Source organism: Chelonia mydas, chromosome 1 (assembly GCF_015237465.2).
Source record: "Chelonia mydas isolate rCheMyd1 chromosome 1, rCheMyd1.pri.v2, whole genome shotgun sequence".
In the NCBI taxonomy this organism is placed as follows: Eukaryota; Metazoa; Chordata; order Testudines; family Cheloniidae; genus Chelonia; species Chelonia mydas.
This window is the reverse complement of record NC_057849.1, coordinates 345,409,375-345,428,624: the sequence shown is the minus strand read 5'-3', so window position 1 is coordinate 345,428,624 and position 19,250 is coordinate 345,409,375. Positions and strand designations below refer to the sequence as shown.

General features: G+C 46.0%; 2 protein-coding genes across 6 annotated transcripts in view; one reads left to right on the top strand and one right to left on the bottom strand.

The window, feature by feature from the left end:
* The window catches only part of DENND6B (DENN domain containing 6B), a 37,306-nt gene that overhangs the window by 2,945 nt on the left and 15,111 nt on the right, over positions 1-19,250 (bottom strand). For 3 of the 4 annotated variants that reach the window (XM_037889485.2, XM_043521840.1, XM_043521849.1), the window contains 12 exons: positions 15,957-16,036; positions 15,656-15,718; positions 14,904-14,959; positions 14,156-14,278; positions 11,752-11,847; positions 11,540-11,634; positions 10,855-10,920; positions 8,431-8,495; positions 7,787-7,876; positions 4,915-4,968; positions 3,108-3,217; positions 331-433 (listed from right to left, as the gene is read on the bottom strand). In XM_037889485.2, coding sequence (XP_037745413.1) covers positions 331-433; positions 3,108-3,217; positions 4,915-4,968; positions 7,787-7,876; positions 8,431-8,495; positions 10,855-10,920; positions 11,540-11,634; positions 11,752-11,847; positions 14,156-14,278; positions 14,904-14,959; positions 15,656-15,718; positions 15,957-16,036 — 1,001 coding nt within the window. The remainder of the gene's footprint in view (positions 1-330; positions 434-3,107; positions 3,218-4,914; positions 4,969-7,786; positions 7,877-8,430; positions 8,496-10,854; positions 10,921-11,539; positions 11,635-11,751; positions 11,848-14,155; positions 14,279-14,903; positions 14,960-15,655; positions 15,719-15,956; positions 16,037-19,250) is intronic. The other variant, XM_043521857.1, reaches the window with a different exon arrangement.
* Positions 1-19,250, top strand: part of GCC1 (GRIP and coiled-coil domain containing 1) — a 62,846-nt gene that overhangs the window by 39,277 nt on the left and 4,319 nt on the right. Inside the window, exons 12-14 of one of the 2 annotated variants that reach the window (XM_043521831.1) lie at positions 1,595-1,692; positions 4,096-4,191; positions 5,114-11,244. In XM_043521831.1, coding sequence (XP_043377766.1) covers positions 1,595-1,692; positions 4,096-4,156 — 159 coding nt within the window. In that variant the 3' untranslated portion in view covers positions 4,157-4,191; positions 5,114-11,244. Of the gene's footprint in view, positions 1-1,594; positions 1,693-4,095; positions 4,192-5,113; positions 11,245-19,250 lie in introns of those variants that run through there. The other variant, XM_043521760.1, reaches the window with a different exon arrangement.

Sequence of the window (19,250 nt, the reverse complement as noted above, 5' to 3'; positions counted from 1 at the left end):
ACTCCTGTCTATTTCAGTTCCCAGGAAGGAATCAAGCAAGAGGAGAGGCATCCGATCAGGAACTCAGCTGGCTCTGGAAGGGCCTGAAGAATTAAAATGGCTGCCAGCAGGAGGCAGAGCAGGGTTTGTGCTGGCTCCTGGGAAGGCTGGTCTGACCCCAAACTGGACTCCCATGCACTGAGAGTCAGGCAGTGACTGGGATGTGGAGTGCAGTCCCCCCCCTCCAGGAGTGCTGAATCAGGACGTGCCAGCGGGCATCCCATCACTAGTAATGACACCCAGGCATAGGGATCCCTGCATTTGCTTTCACCCCCTTTTGTCGGAACGTACCGCCTCGCAGATCGCCTCCAGGTGAAGGGCCTCCAGCTTCTGGGTCATTTCCTTGTGTCTCTGACGGTACCAGCCATCGAAGTTGGGAGACTTGAAGAAACGTCTGCAGGAAGAGACGTGAAGCTGAGATGGGGAAGGAGAGCGGACGGGGCTCTGGAGAATGGTACTTGCTGTCTGGTTTCTTCACTATCCATAGGGATTTCCCATCCAATGAAAAGGTGGGTCCAACACAGAGACTTTGGAGGGGGGACAGAATCCTTGGTTCAGTGTAATTAGGGACGTGGATAGGTTAGAACATAAGAACGGCCATACTGGGTCGACCAAAGGTCCATCTAGCCCAGTATCCTGTCTTCCGACAGTGGCCAATGCCAGGTGTCCCAGAGGGAATGAACCAAACAGGTAATCATCAAATAATCCATCCCCTGTCACTCATTCCCAGCTTCTGGCAAACAGAGGCTAGGGACCCCATCCCTGCCCATCCTGGCTAACAGCCATTGATGGACCCGTCCTCCATGAACTTACCTAGTTCTTTTTTGAACCCTGTTATAGTCACGTATAGGTTGCTAGGGAGAAGGCACCTTTCTGACTCCACCCTCCCTAACTCTCATATCAATGGCCCGATTTATTCTTAGTCTCAGAAGCTGGCTTCTCATACTATACGCAGGTGCTGGTGTCCGGCGAGTTGGCTGCCCTGAGGCAGGCAATGAGGAATGCTTCCCACCTCTGGGCAGGCAGCATGGTCTGATGGTTAAGGCACTGGACTAGAACTCAGAAGATTTGGGTTCTATTCTTGGCCCTGCCACAGACTCCTTGTGTTCATTTTCTAGAATTCTGCCCAATCCAGTTTCCAGCGTGTCAGGAAATGGTGCTCCTGGCCTTTCCACGGGGAAATGACTCCACAGCCACATCCAGGGCAGTGCCATTGTGTGTTTTATAATCATCTTAAACTTGCTCTCTCAGTTTAACAGTCTTAGCTCCGTCCCCCTGCACTGCAACTCCCCTCCCTCCTTGGTGTTTGCACCGAACAGTTATTGTTGTCACTGAGCTAAACTCCACACATTTAGGTCTTTTTCTCTCTTTATAAGCAAGGGCTTGTGTACACTGCAGCCAGGGGCCTGGAGGCTGCAGCCCTCCACAGTGCAGCTGATGGGTGATTCTGCGGCAGCTTCATTTACAAATGGAGGTTTCTACTGAATGAAATACAGAAATGAAGCATTAGCACAGCTCATTAGTTTTACACGGCCCCATCATTTTTAATTTTCAGGGTGCTTCAGAATTTCAGACTGGGAATGAAAAACGACATGGAGAAATCACCAGAGGGAAACTGGCAGCTGACAAAGGACATCTGAGAAGGCGTAGACGGTAGGAGGCAGTTTGGGATTATGGGATATGCAGAGTAGGTGGATATTCATGCTAAAGTAATCAGCTAACACTGTTGAGATCTATGCTGTCATGTTTCAGAGTTTATCCCCGGTTAAGAATGGAGAATTTCAGACCTTCATTATAGCCTGAAAAAAATCGCTATTTGCAGATTCAAGCAGACAGCACTTTATCAGTGGCACTCAGTTCATGGTTTTAAAGGTTTCTTTGTAACCATATAAAGGCTCAGTGCCCCAGCACAATGGGCCCCAATCTCAACTGAGGCCTTTAAGTGCTGCCATAAAACAAATAATCTTCTTTTTAAATTCAAGCTTAGATTTTGGAGCACAATTCTGTGCCGAGAGATGGATTATGCAGAAAGTTCCATCGTTAAGAACTGCAGAGCACACAAGGTTCTGCCCCATAGACCCTGGTCACGTTCTCTGAACTTCCTCCTATTTGCCAATATTTTTCTGGTAAGTAAGTAATTGAATATTGCAGTTATTGTCACACCAAAGTTGCAGAGACAGGAGCTATTCACTTTCCTGCTGCTTGATTTAACCTACAATTGCACTGACTTTATCTGCAGCCTTATGTTCCAAATCCATACGTAATGTGCCTGTCCACTTTCTGGATCTCTTTCAGCACCAGGTTCAGATTTTTGAAGGTATTTAGGTGCCTAACTCCTTGATTTCAAAGGGCCTAAACAGCTCTGAAAATCTGGACCCCAATGCTTTCCGTATTTCTCCTATCCACTGAGTATCTGGTTTCAGTTTCCCCCTCAGATTTTGATGAAGGTTTGCTCTGTTCTGTTTGCAACTCTCTAATTTTTCATTAGAATAATAATGGGGGGAGCCCTCATACAAGTCATCTCAAACTTTATCCTAAAGACCCTCTATTATTATCTATACTAAGGTAGCACCTACAGGCCCGAATCAGCATCAGGGTCCCATTGTGCTGGGTGCTGTACAAACACATACGGATTGTCATACTGGATCAGAACCGTGGTCTGTCTAGGCCAGTACCTCGTCTCTGACGGTGGCAAGAACCAGCTGCTTCAGGAGCAAGGTGTACATGGAACTCCCTAGTGGACAATGATGGAATAATATGCCTCTGGAGGAAGTTTCTCCCCAAACCTATCACACTCAGGGACAGGTTATCACCCTGAAACAGGAGACAGTTCCATGTCATGTATAAATATTATTTATACATAAGCAGGATTAACTCTGTTTGCTGTTCCTCCCGGCCCTTATAACCTGGTCAGTTCCCTGTTGGCATTAAGCTTTTCAAAGAGAATGGTCTCTCCCTTGAAGCTGCTCTCTTCTCCTGATGAGTCTAAGCCAGGATTTGGCAGGTATGGTCGTTATACCCTTTACCTGCTGATGATGAGACAAGACAACCAAACACCACATTCTTACCTGTACAGGCCTAACCAGTCACCCCTAAGTACACAGGTGAGTTGGGGACCAGCATGTTCAAGGGTCTTCATGAAATCCTCTTGTCGGAAAGGACGGATCTGGGGAGGATTCTGTGCAACGAAAAGAACATATCGCAATGCAGCCCCAAGTACTGGGAACGAAGCTCAGAGCTCCTAGGAAGAGTCTATGCAGGATACACCGAGAACCTAGGAGAACCACCAAGTGCCTGAAACTGCACGTCTCAAACAATTCTGCTAGGAGAGTTTACGTTACAGATCTCTAACAGCCTCGCTCAGCTGAAAACTCCTGTAAAGAGGAAACATTTGTCCCAGTGTTCATTCTATCTCCCTTTTCGGGGGAACAATCCTGTCCTTGCAATAAGGGCAGTTTGAGAGTGGGCCATAGTATTTCACAGATTCCTACATCTTTCCTAACAGTCCTGCCTGGGGGATGGGGGAGAGGGGATGAGCTCCTTGTGGCTGGGCACTCTTGGGTTGTCCTATGATCCAGTGTGACAGTCTGTACCCCCCTGTTCTCCCTTTTATAAGACTGTGTTAAATTTTGTACAAAGCATAAGGTATAATTTGAAAACTCCTGATTTGCTGATCATTATTGTCCTGTAAAATGTTTGGCAACATTGTATGTAAAGAGATAAGATTCCATTGTATAATATTACCAAGACATGGTCCAGAATGTTCTGGAGGGCAGTCACAGACAAGTTTCCCAGAGACAAAAGGCTAGCCAATGCCTCACCCAGGTGTCAACGAGATCAAAGGGACCATCACCTGATTAAGTGGCCACTCTTGGGGAGAAGAGAGGGTCTGGGCAAAAAATCTTCCTTTTTGACAAAGAAGCACCATAAGGTTCCTGACCCCATAGACTTTCTGTCTCCTGAACATCAGCTGGGGATGATTCTTGTGCAAGAGAAAGGGCTAGAAACGGACAGGACAGACACCCCAAAACATCTCTCCCTGCTCTCTACCCACAGCATCCATCAACACCTGAAGAACAAGGAAGCAGCACTGGACTGGGGGGGAGACCCTGACTGAGAGAGGTTCAGCCAGTACGGCTGCTGGAACATGTGGTGAGAGATTTTTGCTTTGTATTCACTCAGCTTGTTAAGTTAGGTTTTAGTTGTGTTTTACCTTTGATTTCTTTGTAACCAATTCTGACTTGTATGCCTCATTACTTGTTGTCACTTAAAATCTATCTGCAGTTAATACTTTATTGTTTTATCTAAACCAGTGTGTTTGGGAAACTCCGTTTGGGCTAACAGGATTTGTGCATATAATCTTCTATTAGTAAACGACAGACTTCATATGAGCTTGTATTGTCCAGGAGGATTCTGAGCAGTACAAGAGGCACATTTCTGGGGGAAAGTCTGGGACTGGGAGTTTGCTGGTGTTGCCCTGAAAGGTAATTCAGGAATGGCTAGCTATAGCACTCACACAGTATAGCTGGGAGTGATTTACATGCTGGAGGCTGTGTGTGGACAGACCAGGAGTGGTTGCTTTCACCACAAAGCAGGGTAAAAGGCACCCCAGGTTGGAGAATTGAGAGGACACAGCTCCATCATTCCAGATTGTATCCTGGATAATGTCACACCCAGATCTAAGTCCTGGAGGGCCTGGGCACTCTTGTGACCCAGATCTAGGAGCTCTAGAGGGCCTGGGCCTTGGGCACTTTCCCCACATCTGAGCAGTCTGTTGCATTCGGGAACATTGGGACAATTTCCCAAGAGAATGATCAGCATAAAAGTGTAACTATTCCAAATCTCTATAAGGAAATCAAATGAAAACAGACATACCTTCCATGGAGTAATGGCCCTCTGTAGAGGCATCAGACTCGCAATATAATGCTCCTATGGAGTAGCAGTGAAAACAGAACTTAGACTAATTAGAGAGCCCTTCCCAAGGTCATTAGGTGTCAAGCTGTGCCTCAGGAGACACCAACATGCCATGCAGTGAACAACCTTTCATTCTCTTTTCCCCTTCTTTGTTGTGTAGATTTCCACAAGTCCAAATGCTCGTTTGCTTATCTCCCCACCATCCCCACCGCCGGGGGAAGCTAAGACATTAGAACCGGCTGCCGTTAAAGTTTTAAGAATGCCACACAGGATGAGATCTGATGGGAGGGAATGAACAGCAGGAGCTGAGTGAGACTCAGAAAACACTGTCATCACAACTCCCCTCCTTGGAACAAATTAGAGGGAGAAGCCAATGCGATTCTAACTGGAATGTCTACCATCGGTGCAAGTCGCTCTCTAACAGAGCAGGAACAGAAGAGGGGCTGAAAAAAGCAACCATTACCATGACCAGGAACAGACATCCAGACAGGGCTCTTAACAAATACTATGGTAGGGCACGAACCCTCAAGAACTAAATACTGGGGCTGTCGATTAATCACAGTTAACTCATGCGATTAACTCAAAAAAATTAATCGAGATTAAAAAAATTAATCGTGATTAATCGCAGTTTTAATTGCAATGTTAAACAGTATAATACCAATTGAAATGTATTAAATATTTTTGGACGCTTTTTTACATTTTTAAATATATTGATTTCAATTACAACACAGAATACAAAGTGTACAGTGCTCACTTGATATTATTTTTGATTACAAATATTTGCTCTATAAAAATGATGAACAAAATAAATAGTATTTTTCAATTCACCTCATACAAGTACTGTAGTGTGAGCTCTTTATCGTGAAAGTGCAACTTACAAATGTAGATTCTTTTTTGTTACATAACTGAACTCAAAATCAAAACAATGTAAAATTTTAGAGCCTACAAGTCCACTCAGTCCTACTTCTTGTTCAGCTAATCACTAAGTGAAACAAGTTTGTTTACATTTATGGGAGATAATGCTCCCCGCTTCTTATTTACAATGTCACCTGAAAGTGAGACACCCCAAAACATCTCTTTCGTATGGCACTTTTGTAGCCGGCATTGCAAGGTATTTACATGCCAGATATGCTAAACATATGTATGCCCCTTCATGCTTCAGCCACTATTCCAGAGGACATGCTTCCATGCTGATGATACTTGATAAAAAAATAATGCGTTAATTAAATTAAATTAGTGACTGAACTCTTTGGGGGAGAACTGTACATATCCTGCTCTGTTTTACCCACATTCTGCCATATATTTCATGTTAAAGCAGTCTCGGATGATGACCCAGCACGTTGTTCATTTTAAGAACACTTTCACTGCAGATTTGACAAAATACAAAGGTACCAATGTGAGATTTACAAAGATAGCTACAGTATTTGAACCAAGGTTTAAGAATCTGAAGTGCCTTCCAAAATCTGAGAGGGACGAGGTGTGGAGCATGCTTTCAAAAGTCCTAAAAGAGCAACACTCTGATGCGAAAACTACAGAAGCCGAACCACCAAAAAAAAAACCACCCAAAAAGAACAACAAAAAACCTTCTGCTGGTGGCATCTGACTCAGATGATGAAAATGAACATGCCTCAATCCGCACTGCTTTGGATTGTATCAAGCAGAACCCATCATCAGCATGGATGCATGTCCTCTGGAATGGTGGTTGAAGCATGAAGGGACATACGAATCTTTGGCGCATCTGGCACGTAAATATCTTGCGATACCGGCTACAACAGTGCCATGAGAACGCCTGTTCTCACTTTCAGGTGACAGTGTAAACAAGAAGAGGGCAGCGTTATCTCCTGCAAATGTAAACAAACTTGTTTGTCTGAGTGATTGGCTGAACAAGAAGTAGGACTAAGTGGACTTGTAAGCGCTAAAGTTTTACATTGTTTTGTTTTTTCGTGCATTTTTTTTTGTACATAATTCTACATTTGTAAGTTCAACTTTCATGATAAAGAGATTGCGCTACAGTACTTGTATTAGGTGAACTGAAAAATACTATTTCTTTTGTTTTATATAGTGCAAATATTTGTAATCAAAAATAAATATAAAGTGAGCACTGCACACTTTGTATTCTGTGTTGTAACTGAAATCAGTATGTTTGAAAATGTAGAAAACATCCAAAAATATTTAAATAAATGGTATTCTATTATTAACAGTGCGATTAATCACAAATAATTTTTTTAATTGCTTGACAGCCCTACTAAATACTAGATACAGCAGGAAGAACAGGAGGACTTGTGGCACCTTAGAGACTAACACATTTATTTGAGCATAAGCTTTCGTGAGCTACAGCTCACTTCATCGGATGCATACAGATACAGCAGGGGAAGTTTTCAAATTGGAGTGTGGGACTTAAGCCCATTGTTCCAATCAAAGTTGATGGGAACCCTGGGGTTAGCTTTCCATTCCCTTCTGTAAACATCTCCCTTGCCATCTCTTAGCTGGATACAGGCTAAGATAGCAGAACAGGTGTCAGAGACCAATCAGAGGGGAAGTTAATTCTTGTGCAGGAGAAAAGATTTGTTCCCATTACACACATCGTGCTGGGGTGTCAGGACTGCAGAGCCAAGCACAGTACCAGTCAAACCTGCTAGAACCTGCCAATTAGAAGACAAGTTTATTCTTCTCTAAGAAGAATTAAAATGTCTATGATGGTGTTCAGGCCTCTGGCATAGAGCCTGTCTTTATGGAATAACCTAGAGGGCAGGGTGGAACCCAGCATTCAGTCATACGCTGTTCATCGCCCCCATACTCCTTCACCACACAGAACAACCACCCCCCTACTCACCAGGGGGATAATGAAACTCTGTGTGAGCTCCAGCAGGTGGCGCCTCAAAAGGGCACTTTGGACTTCAGATGGGCGCTTCCTCTGAACCCCCTGCAGGTAGAGAGCGAAGTTACAGCGCAGGGGAAGAGCTCATGAAGAAACCATTTAACAGCCAGCAGCTTTAGTAGGCAAGAGCTGAGGTTATGCATGTGTGCGCAGTTCTCAGCAAAACACGGCAGCTGCATTCAGCCAGTCAAGGGGCAGACTGGAAAAGAATAATTTTGTGCACTCTCCCAAGCTTGGCCCAGAATACAAGCTCCACTCACTAAAGTGAGATGCCACTCACCTAGACAAGATTGTTTAGATCTGCCTAATATGGTCATCCCTCTCCTTTTTTGCTAGCAATGTTAACGGTTAAGACATCATTAGGCTCCAGAGCTCAATCAAGTGAAATAATCTTCTGAGAAGAGCGTCCCAGTAATTTTAACCCACTCTTGGATAGCCTGGACTAAACCATGACTGCGGTCAGGGTGAAGTCAAAGACCTCGGGCCAAAGGGAAAACCAGTACTATTTCTCCTTTGGGCTTCAATAGTTTAATCCAGACTTTAGCACTGCTTTTCTACAGCGCTATACAGGATGGGGGATAGGGATAGGAAATGCTCACCTTTAACAATCTCTTTATCAGGGTTTTGTCTTTGTGCAGAAATGTCTTGTAAGAGGTGTAGATTCCTAGATTAAAAACACAGAAATGCTTAAAAACAAATCACATCCCGCTGCCAGTTTCTCAAGGTCACATCATTGTGCAGTAAAGCCTTGTTCACAAGCAGGGGAGGTGAATTTCCCAATCTCAACTCTGGCTAGTTAGAGAAAAAGCTCTGACGACAGAACCCTCCTCAAATGACAAGAGTTGCTGCCACAACAGCACTCACAGTAGGATTAACCTTAGAGACCTTCCGACTGCCCTAAGGCACCCCCCCCCCACCCCCAAAAGAAAATGTCACAGAAAAAGACACGTAACCAGCAGCATTAGCTCAGGACTAGACTTGAGTTGAATAGTTCAGTGGTGTTAGATAGCTGTATCTACCTAAATAGGTACTTATGGGTCCCTTCACCGTATCTGATAGCCTCCCAAATACTCAATAGAAATTATATAAATTTCTCTCCACTCCCAACCTGCAGATTAAATAGCCTGATTAATATCTGAGAGGGAGGGGATGTGTTGTGTGTCTGTGACAAGAACATATTGAAAGTCTCAGCATGAGTTCTGAGCATGGTGAGGCCTGTGGCCTCATCTCCTGCAGAAATGAATTCATAAGAACAGCCATACTGGGCCAGACCAATGGTCCACCTAGCCCAGTAACCTGTCTCTGGCAGTGGCCAGTGCCAGCTGCTTCCAAGGGAATGAACAGTACAGGGCAATTTTGAGTGATCCATCTCCTGTCACCGAGTCCCAGCATCTGGCAGTTGGAGGTTTAGGGATACATGGGGTTGCATCCCTGATCATCTTGGCTAATAGTCATTGATGGACCTATTCTCCAAGTCTAGGCTCAGCTCCCCTGAAAGTTCTGTCTCTCCCCTCACAAGCCTCTCCCTATTAGCCAACAGCTTCATTTCCCCAATGGAACAGAACTGTCCTGGGAAGTCATGGCAGGGGAGCCAACCGCTCAGATAGTTAGGGTCAGTTCCAGAGAGGGGACTACAAACTGGACTGTCAGTGGGGAGCCAGTGCAGAGTGCAGAGCACCATCACGATGTATTCATGTGATCTTGTTGCTAAGCGGGCAGGCTGTGCATTTTTCAGAGCGAGAGGCTTTGTTAGTGTATTAGGTATAGAGAGTTTATCACCTGCTCATGGATCACTGTGACCAAGTCGGTGGCTGAAAGAATGAGGCAGTGTCTTCGGGCTAGGTGCAGATGGACATGGGTGCTTTTTGCCACTTTCAGGACTCGTTTGGCCTGAGGCAGGCCAAGCCAACCAACACCCATAGTGGGTTTAACCAGATGCGACAATTAAAGGAAACTTATACACAAGTCAAACATTCCGATGCGTCACTCCCCAGCACGTGTTTTTACACCTCTCTTCCCACCAACTGATGTTTCCTTAGAAATGCTAATTCACTGCAAAGAGGCTAGAGCCCCAGACTTCCTGCAAATCTGTGAAGACTCAGGGTGAGTCTACACTGCAAATAAAGACCCGTGGCAGCAAGTCTTTGAGCCCAAGTCAACTGACTCAGGCTCGTGCTATGGGGCTAAAAATAGCAGTGTAGACGTTCCCACGCAAGCCGGAGCCTGGGCTCTGAAACCCTTCAGGGGCAGGTCCCAGAGCCCAAGTGTCTACACGACTATTTTTAGCCCCGTAGGGCAAGTCCCACAAGCTTGAGTCAGTTGACCTGGGCTCTGAGTCTCATTGTTGCTGATATAGCTCCTGTGTCTGGGGCCAGGGGCCCTCTTATTTCATGTGAGCTGCAATGCCTAGGCACAATGGGGCGAGTTAAGGGAAGCAGAAGCGAAGCTTGAGTTGTATCACTGAACTGCAGAGATAAGAGTAGACACACCGAGGGAGGGGGAACAGACCGGTGATTCAGTCCGGCCACAGACCCCTGGAGACAGAACAGCCCCACAAAACACTGCTAAACCCCACCGTCTTCAGCTGGTCAGAGCTATAAAGCTACACATCGGGCTACACAAGTACTTCCCAACAACCACCGGGAGAAACCTCTAATGAGGCTTCTACCATCTCCAAGGCTTCTCCTTCCTCACACAGAGTCGCCCTAAGGGGGGTTTCTAAAACCAGGTGGGGGGGCCGCCTTCCACATTTTCTGTGATTTTTTCTGTATCAGAAGCCTTTAGATGGCCCAGTAATAACAATGGAGAGCTCAGGAGAGCGCAAGTCAGGAAGGACACTCACATAACCGTAAAGAATTACTGCACAGCAGCAGAGGAGCTGGAAGAAGTTACAGCTCTGGAGTTGCTCTCAGTTGAGGCAGAGGACAATCCCCACAACAAACACATTGCTGCAAAGCCTTCAAACTCAGCAAAGAGGAAGGATAAATGCAATTAAACCAAAACTGACGTTAAATGGGAATTACCCGGCTTAGTGTCCAGAGTTTTCAGTTTGGTTAGTTTCTTCACCTTGACTTGTTTGGGTAAGTCACCTGTGGAAAGACACACAGTGTCTAATACCAGGTTATAAAGGCTGCAATTCTAGCCTCATAGCCACAGCACACATGTGGGAGGACTCGCACTTTAGACCATCCATGCCAAACTTGCAAAACTTAAACTGTATCCTCCTGTGATATGAATACTAAGCTAGTGCTGGTATCCCAACTGCTACAGGGAGCTTTCAGACCTGCCTCTGCCAGCCCACGGTGGTGACAGGAAAAAAGGTAATAACAAGAGAGTCGTGTAGAGAAGAACTCCTCAGCCCAACCTACAGCAGCGCTCTTCGTTTTTCAGAAAATAAAACCAGTGTCTGTCTACCAAGCACTTCTCTCCTATTTCCCTCCATCTTCATTCCCAAGATGAATCTTCCATTTCCTTAAAGCTTAGAAGAAAGAAAAACTAACTTTGTTGTAATTTTCTTAAGACTTTGCCTTAACTGCTGTGACCTCAGCACCCAGGCTAGCAGCCTGAACTACCCTCTATGATTCCCCGATCCTCAGAGGGGTGAAGATGTGCACATGTAACTGTTGCTGAGACACACCATTGCATGGGCCAGCTCACTGTCAACCTCCGAGTCTAATGCAGAAAGACAAGCTTCGGTTAGAGCTTTACCTGACATTTTGAGCTCCCCGATCCGAAGAAGGTGAGGCCAGTGCTGGAGTGTTTTGATAAAGAAAGGATTTGTGACTCCCACAACAATGTTCGGCCTAGAGAGAGAAGGTTGAGACTAAAGTGGAAGCCAGAGCAACAATGCCCACAAAGGTCCTTCATGCAGCTTGTGCTGACTAGAGGTTCCTTTCACACAGGACAACCAGGGTACTTACGGGGCTTGTGTCCTAGTGGTGTACTCCTTAAACTCGCTGTCATGGATAGTGAAATATGGACGGTAGTCACAGCAGTACTTAAGAGGGGTGAGACAGCTGAAAGAATAATACAGGAGTATTGTAGTCATCATGAAAGACAGCTCACGCTGGAGAGGAACAATTTTGAGACAGGTCAGTTTCCTAGTGGTCACTGCTTTGCTCTGCCAGATGAAACACACTGAAGGATTTCCCCTCCCTCCCTCTCTAAACTGGCGGTAGGTCTACCCTTCGAGCTGGAGGTGTCATTACCAGATTGAGGAGTCACGCTCACACGAGCTCTGACAGAGCCAGCATGCTGAAAGTAGAGAGTAGCCATGGCAGCGCAAGTGGCAGGAGGGGCCAGCCACCCTGAATATGTGCCTAGGGTCTCCCATGGGTACATACTCAGGGCAACTAGCCCCTGCTGTGGCTTGCACTGGCATGGCTATGCTCTGTGTTTAGTGAGTTGGCTCTATGAGAGCTAGCGCAAGTATGTCTCCTTGAGATGGGGATCACACTCCAGCTCCAAGTGCAGATATAGGCTCAGAGTGCTGCTGACAGGGCCCTCCCTAGGGGGTTGCGGAGCCCGGGACAAACCAGCCACCACTGGTTTGGGGCCCCCGCTCTGCATCGGCAGCTGGGCTGGCAGGATGGATCTGGCCTGGTGCTGCACTGCCTGCTCCTGCTGGCGCCTTCTGCAGGGCTTTTGTTGGCCATAGCGCCACGGCAGCTCAGGGCTCCGGCTGGGGCAGGGGACTTGCTGCACCGAAACGTGGGTGGCCGAGCCAGGCGCTGTATCCGCTAAATGCCAACAAGATGGCAGGCCCTGCGAAAGTGATGGATTCGTCTTCCGGCAGTGGTGCTGGAATATTTTTAATAGTGGGGGTGCTGAAAGCCAGCCCCCTTACCCCTGTTCCCCCTCCCCCACCACCACCCCTGAGCTGAGGCCGGGAGCAAAGCCCCAGGCACGCGGGGCGGCAGCCAGAAGCCCGCACCCCACAGTTCCGGCACCTATGTCTTCCGGGAACAACCGCACCGGCCAATCACTCCAGCCCGCGGGGCCTGGAGAGGTCTCCCCAATTCGCCCTACCCAAGGGACGGCTCTGGCTGCTGAGACAGCATACAAAACTGGGGAGAGGAAACTTTGGTTCATGAACTACCAACCCTATCAAGTTGGAGATTCTCACCATTCTCTTCCTGGTTCAGGTGGAATAAGAGCAGAACTGTTTTAAACACTGTAGTAATTATGTGGTTTCTTATTTTACACATATACAGTAACTCCTCGCTTAACGTTGTAGTTATGTGCCTGAAAAATGCTTTTTTAAGCAAAACGATGTTAAACGAATCCAAGTTCCCCATAAGAATTAATGTAAATGGGGGGAGTTAGGTTCCAGGGAAATTTTTTTCGCCCAACAAAAGACTCTCTCTCTCTAGATATATATACACACACACAGTATAAGTTTTAAAAAAACAATTTAATACTGTACACAGCAATGATGATTGTGAAGCTTGGTTGAGGTGGTGGAGTCAGAGTGGGGGGATATTTCCCAGGGAATGCCTTACTGCTAAATGATGAACTAGCACTCACCTGAGCCCTCAAGGGTTAACACGTTGTTAACGTAGCCTCACAATCTACAAGGCAGCATGAACGGAGGGAGGAGACACAGCATGGCAGAGAGAGACAAAGACACACACTCTGCGTGCGTGAGAGAGAGAGAGAGGCGCATTGCCCCTTTTAGTATGCTGACCCCACTCTAAGTACATTGCCTTTTTAAGTAGATCAGCAAGTTGAGACAGCAGCTGCTGCCAGCAAGCTCCCTCTGTCCTGAGCCCTGTCGTGTCTGTCCACTGCTCTGTGGAAAAGGGGTACAGGAGCAGGGGAAGGGGGACACCCTGACATTAGCACCCCTCTTTCCCCTCCGCCCCCACACAGCAAGCAGGAGTCTCGGGGAGCAGCTCTCAGGCAGAGGGCAGGAGCATCACACGGCAGCGGGGGGAGGGACAGCTGAACTGCCGGCAGTTGGTAGCCTGCTAGGTGGCTGCCCCACAGGGAACTTAGGGGAGCTGATAGGGGGGCTGCCAGTGCACCCTGGTTCCAAGCCCCCACCAGCTCCAACGGGCTGCTCTTCCTGCAAGCACTGGACAAAGCAGGCGACTGCCAAACAACGTTACAAGGGAGCACTGCGCAACTTTAAACAAGCATGTTCTCTAATTGATCAGCAACATAACAACGAAACCACCTTAACCAGGACAATGTTAAGTGAGGAGTTACTGTACTTGCATACACAAATTAGATCAGATTCAATTCACTGGACAGAGCAGTGGTTCTAAAGGGAGGAGAATTAATAGTATCCTGTGGCAGTCACCGGCGATTCAAACAAATTACCTGGTAAGTGCCAGAACCATTTCTGAGGAAATTGTAGGGGATGGCGCCATTACAACTATTGGCTCCCCCAGTAGCATCAGCTCCCACAGCATCTGGATATGAATTAGCACTGGCTGGAAACATCTGTTAGTGAAAGAGAGAGTAACAGGGTAAGTCTACAAATGGAGTTCCTGAAAGAACAGACTCCTGTATTAGGCACATTCAGCTGCTCATCTACACATTTAAGATCTAGGATGGGTTTCTAATATCCTGCAGCAGTGAGTTCCACAAGGTAACCACACACACACACACTTCCTGTAAATCATTTCAAATCTGTTAAAAGGAAACATTTTAAGCAATATATAGTTACTCTGTGGATCTCACTGCTCACTGGATATATTTTAAGCAAAATAAGATACATGTAAAAGGGAATAGGATCTACAGTATATTAGTAACATTAAAAATTTCAAGGGTAACCAATCTGCCAGGGCATAGGATGATCCCCAGACAAATTCAGGAAGAAATTCCTGTCTCTATGGTCCAGGTGGTTGTGCATACAAAAAGCCCATACATGCACTGCAAAGCTCTCTAATGCCCTTAAGCATTGTGCGGCTCCCACCAACCCAACATTCAGATTGATGCACTATAGCAACAAGAAGTATCAAGATCACGCTCAATACCCATAACCTCTTATTCAGTTAAAGAACATTGTGAGCAGAGAGGAAGGAGGTAGAATGGGAGGAGTGTGTTGAGAGAAGCTAACTCCCACCTGAAGAGATCCAGTTCATGAACGCTGGGGAGAACTAATGGGGCTGGTAACAAATTCTGAATGGGAGAGAGAAAAAAGGCAGTTAATGAATGGAAATGTCCTGAGCACAAACTACTGTCACTCTGAGTTGCCCACCTCAGTCACAGAAAGACATTCCATCTACAGTAAGTACCAAAGCATCAAAAAGCTTAGACAAAGATAATGTTTGGAGAACCAAGCTAGGAGCAAACGTGGACAGCCCTGACAGGGGGTAAACTGCTGAGCCAGTCAAGGTGTAAGAATTTCACTTCTTACCTCAGGAGCCAGCCAAAAAACCTTGGTCTTCCAAGCTTGAGAAACCTTCCCACTGAATCCAAGCAGAGCTTGGGAAAATGATAATCAGGGAAGGTGGTGGATGCTAAGAGTCCAGAAATGCATGAAAGGTAATAGCACAAAGGAGGAAAGGAGAAGGGATTATTGGCAGGGGTTAAGATGGCAGAACAAGGAGAAATGATGTACAATTATCCGGGAGGCTGAAGCAGCATCACTTGGGGATTTCTCTGCCCAGGCAGGCGTTAGTGTCATTCTTACTTGGTGGGAGTTTGAAGAGTTTAGTGAAAACACATGAGAGGAATATTTAGGAAGCTGTTGTTCCAGGCAGCACATTGGACAAGTTCCAAAGAGCTCCAATTCTACAGCACCCTGCTCTTACTCAGTGATCTAGACTCTGCTTGCTATTGGGCCATTTTACACCACTTTCTTCTCCATCTCACCTCTTGATTGAACTGCTTCAAGGGACTTGATCCGGGTTTATCCACCCTGGATGGGATTCGCACCTAGGTTACAAACAGGAACACAGAGAGGTTATTTGGGCAGATGGGTTCAGCTGGCAGGCAGGCAAACTTCCTGTTTATGTCTAAATGTGCAGAGACTAGGAACAAAGGGAAAGAATTTAGAGCCATCAGGAACATTAACATCCAAAGGAATATAAAAGAAATATGCCACCTTTCTGGTTCAGTGTCCATCAATGCCTGTGGCTTGAGCGTTTGAGAGTGAAATATCAGTAGAATGTACCTGAATGACAATTCCCATCACAGGAAGGTTCAGTGTCTGTCCTGGCACCGGTGGTGGCCACTGATCAATCTCATTGCACACTGCAAAAACATGGACAAAGGCAAAACTTTAACCTGAGAGACAACGGCAGCCAATTTAGGTAGTCTCTGTGAATCCTGCTGTGAACATATCACCACTGCTCCTGGTCTTTATTACAGGACAAGGTCTCTAACTCTGCTTGCTAGTAAGAGAACCAAAAAAAGAGCCTCCGTGGCTAAACAATGAAGTAAAAGAAGCAATGAGAGGCAAAAAGGCATCCTTTAAAAAGGGGAAGTTAAATACTAATGAGGAAAATAGAAAGGAGCATAAACTCTGGCAAATGAAGTGTAAAAATATAATTAGGAAGGCCAAAAAAGAATTTGAAGAATAGCTAGCCAAAGACTCCAAAAGTAATAGCAGAAGATTTTTTTAAGTACATCAGAAGCAGGAAGCCTGCTAAACTACCAGTGGGGCCACTGGACGATCAAGATGATAAAGGAGCACTCAAGGCCACTGCGGAGAAACTAAATGAATTCTTTGCATCAGTCTTCATGGTTGAAGATGTTAGGGAGATTCCCAAACCTGAGCTTTTCTTTTTACATGACAAATCTGAGGAACTGTCCCCGATTGAGGTGTCATTAGAGCAGGTTTTGGAACAAACTCATAAACTCAACAATAATAAGTCATCAGGATCAGATGGTATTCACCAAGAGTTCGGAATGAACTCAAATGTGAAATTGCAGGACTACTAGCTGTCGTCTGTAACCTATCAATCATTTAAATCAGCTGCTGTACCAAATGAATGGAGGATAGCTAATGTGACGTCAATTTTTAAAAAGGGCTCCAAAGAAGTCCCTGGCAATTATAGGCCAGTAAGCCTGACTTCAGTACTGGGCAAACTGGTTGAAACTATAGTAAAGAACAAAATTGTCAGACACATAGATTAACATAATTTGTTGGGAGAAGAATCAACATGGTTTTTGTAAAGGGAAATCATGCCTCACCAATCTACTAGAATTCTTTGAGGGGGTCAACAAGCATGTGGACAAGGGGGATCCAGTGGATACAGTGTATTTAGATTTTCAGAAAGCCTTTGACAAGGTCCCTATAGTGGGGTGGTTACTCCCCTCCCGATATAAGAGGAGTGAGAACAGCTGTGGGAAGCTGAGTGAGTAGCTGACCACAGGTGTGGCCAGCTCAATCAGGGCCCAGCTGGCCCTGATAAAGGGGCTGTGAGCCAGGAGCTGAAGGAGTGTCACTGTAACCCTGGAGTGGGAAGGGTTAGCTGCCTGAGAGGAAGGTACCTGAGGTAGAGCACTGTTGGGGAAGGGCAAAGGGAGCTCCAGCCTGGTAAACCCCCAGGCTGCAGGCCTTGGTGAAGGCTTACAGAGGTACTGGGGCTGCAGAGCGGCTGCCCGAGGATAGGCAAAGGCAGCAGGTCCTAACCTCTTACTAATGATGAGTGGCCATTACAAACTGCAGTCTGCCCAGTGAGCGGGGGCTAGATGATGACTGGCAGTAGCCACTGAGGCAAGGTGGGCTTAGAGGGTTCCCCTGGGAGAGGAGACCCAGAGAGTGGGGGTACTGCGGTGGGCAGAACCCCGAGGTAAAGGGCACTGGGGTCCAGAAGGGACACGGGGCTAGTGGTAGAAGGGACACTGGCCTGCAGAGGGCCCTCCATACACTGAGGAGCTAGTTCCCAAGACGACCAGCAAGAGGTGCCACACCGGTGAGTCTTCGCTTTGTTACAGTCCCTCACCAAAGGCTCTTAAGCAAAGTAAGCGGTCATGGGATAAGGGGAAAGGTTCTCTCATGAATTGGTAACTGGTTAAAAGATAGGAAACAGAGTAGGAATAAATGGTCAGTTTTCAGAATGGAGAGAAGTAAATAGCGATGTCCCCCAGGGATCTGTACTGGGCCCAGTCCTATTCAACTTATCCATAAATGATCTGGGAAAAAAAGGGTAAACAGTGAGGTGGCAAAATTTGCAGATGATACAAAACTACTCAAGATAGTTAAGTCCCAGGCAGACTGCGAAGAGCTACAAAATGATCTCTCAAAACTATGTGACTGGGCAACAAAATGGCAGATGACATTCAATGTTGATAAATGCAAAGTAATGCACATTGGAAAACATAATCCCAACTATACCTATAAAATGATGGGGTCTAAATTAGCTCTTACCACTCAAGAAACCGATCTTGGGGTCATTGTGGATAGTTCTCTGAAAACATCCACTCAATGTGCAGCGGCAGTCAAAAAAGTGAACAGAATGTTGGGAATCATTAAGAAAGGGATAGATAATAAGACAGAAAATATCATGTTGCCTCTATATAAATCCATGGTATGCCCACATCTGAATACTACATGCAGATATGTCGCCCCAGCGCAAAAAAGATATATTGGACTTGGAAAAGGTTCAGAAAAGGGCAACAAAGTATTAGGGGTATTGAACGGCTGCTGTATGAGGAGAGATTAATAGGACTGGGACTTTTCAGCTTGAAAAAGAGATGACTGAGGGGGAAATAGATAGAGATCTATGAAATCATGTCTGGTGTGGAGAGAGTAAATAAGGAAATGTTATTTACTCCTTCTCATAACACAAGAACTAGGGGCCACCAAATGAAATTAATAGTCAGCAGGTTTAAAACAAACAAAAGGAAGTTGTTTTTTTTTTTTTTCACATAACGCACAGTCAACCTGTGGAACTCCTTGCCAGAGGATATTGTGAAGGCCAAGACTATATAACAGGGTTCAAAGAAGAACTAGATAAATTCATGGAGGATAGGTTATTGGTATATAGGTCAATGGCTATTAGCCAGGATGGGCAGGGATGGTGTCCCTAGCCTCTGTTTGCCAGAAGCTGGGAATGGGCAACAGGGGATGGATTATTTAATGATTACCTTTTCGGTTCATTCCCTCTGGGGCACCTGGCATTGGCCCCTGTCGGAAGACAGGATACTGGGCTAGACAGACCTTTGGTCTGACCCAGTATGGCCGCTCTTATGTTCTTATGCATAGCAGCTCTGGGCTCCTAGGGGCTAGCTAAGTCCAGGGACAATAACTGAGAGCTGGGAGACTGTCATTCCTGTGCTCTCACAATAGCAACTGAAGTCAAGGGGAGCTGTGCTTTGAATACACAAAGTGATATATAACACTAAGTATTCTGATTAAATTAGGTCCTAGGTTTCTCAAACTAGATGCCGAAATTAAGTGGATACTTTTGACCTTACTCTCTCTGTGCCTCAGGGAGAATGTGGAAAAAATAGTATATGA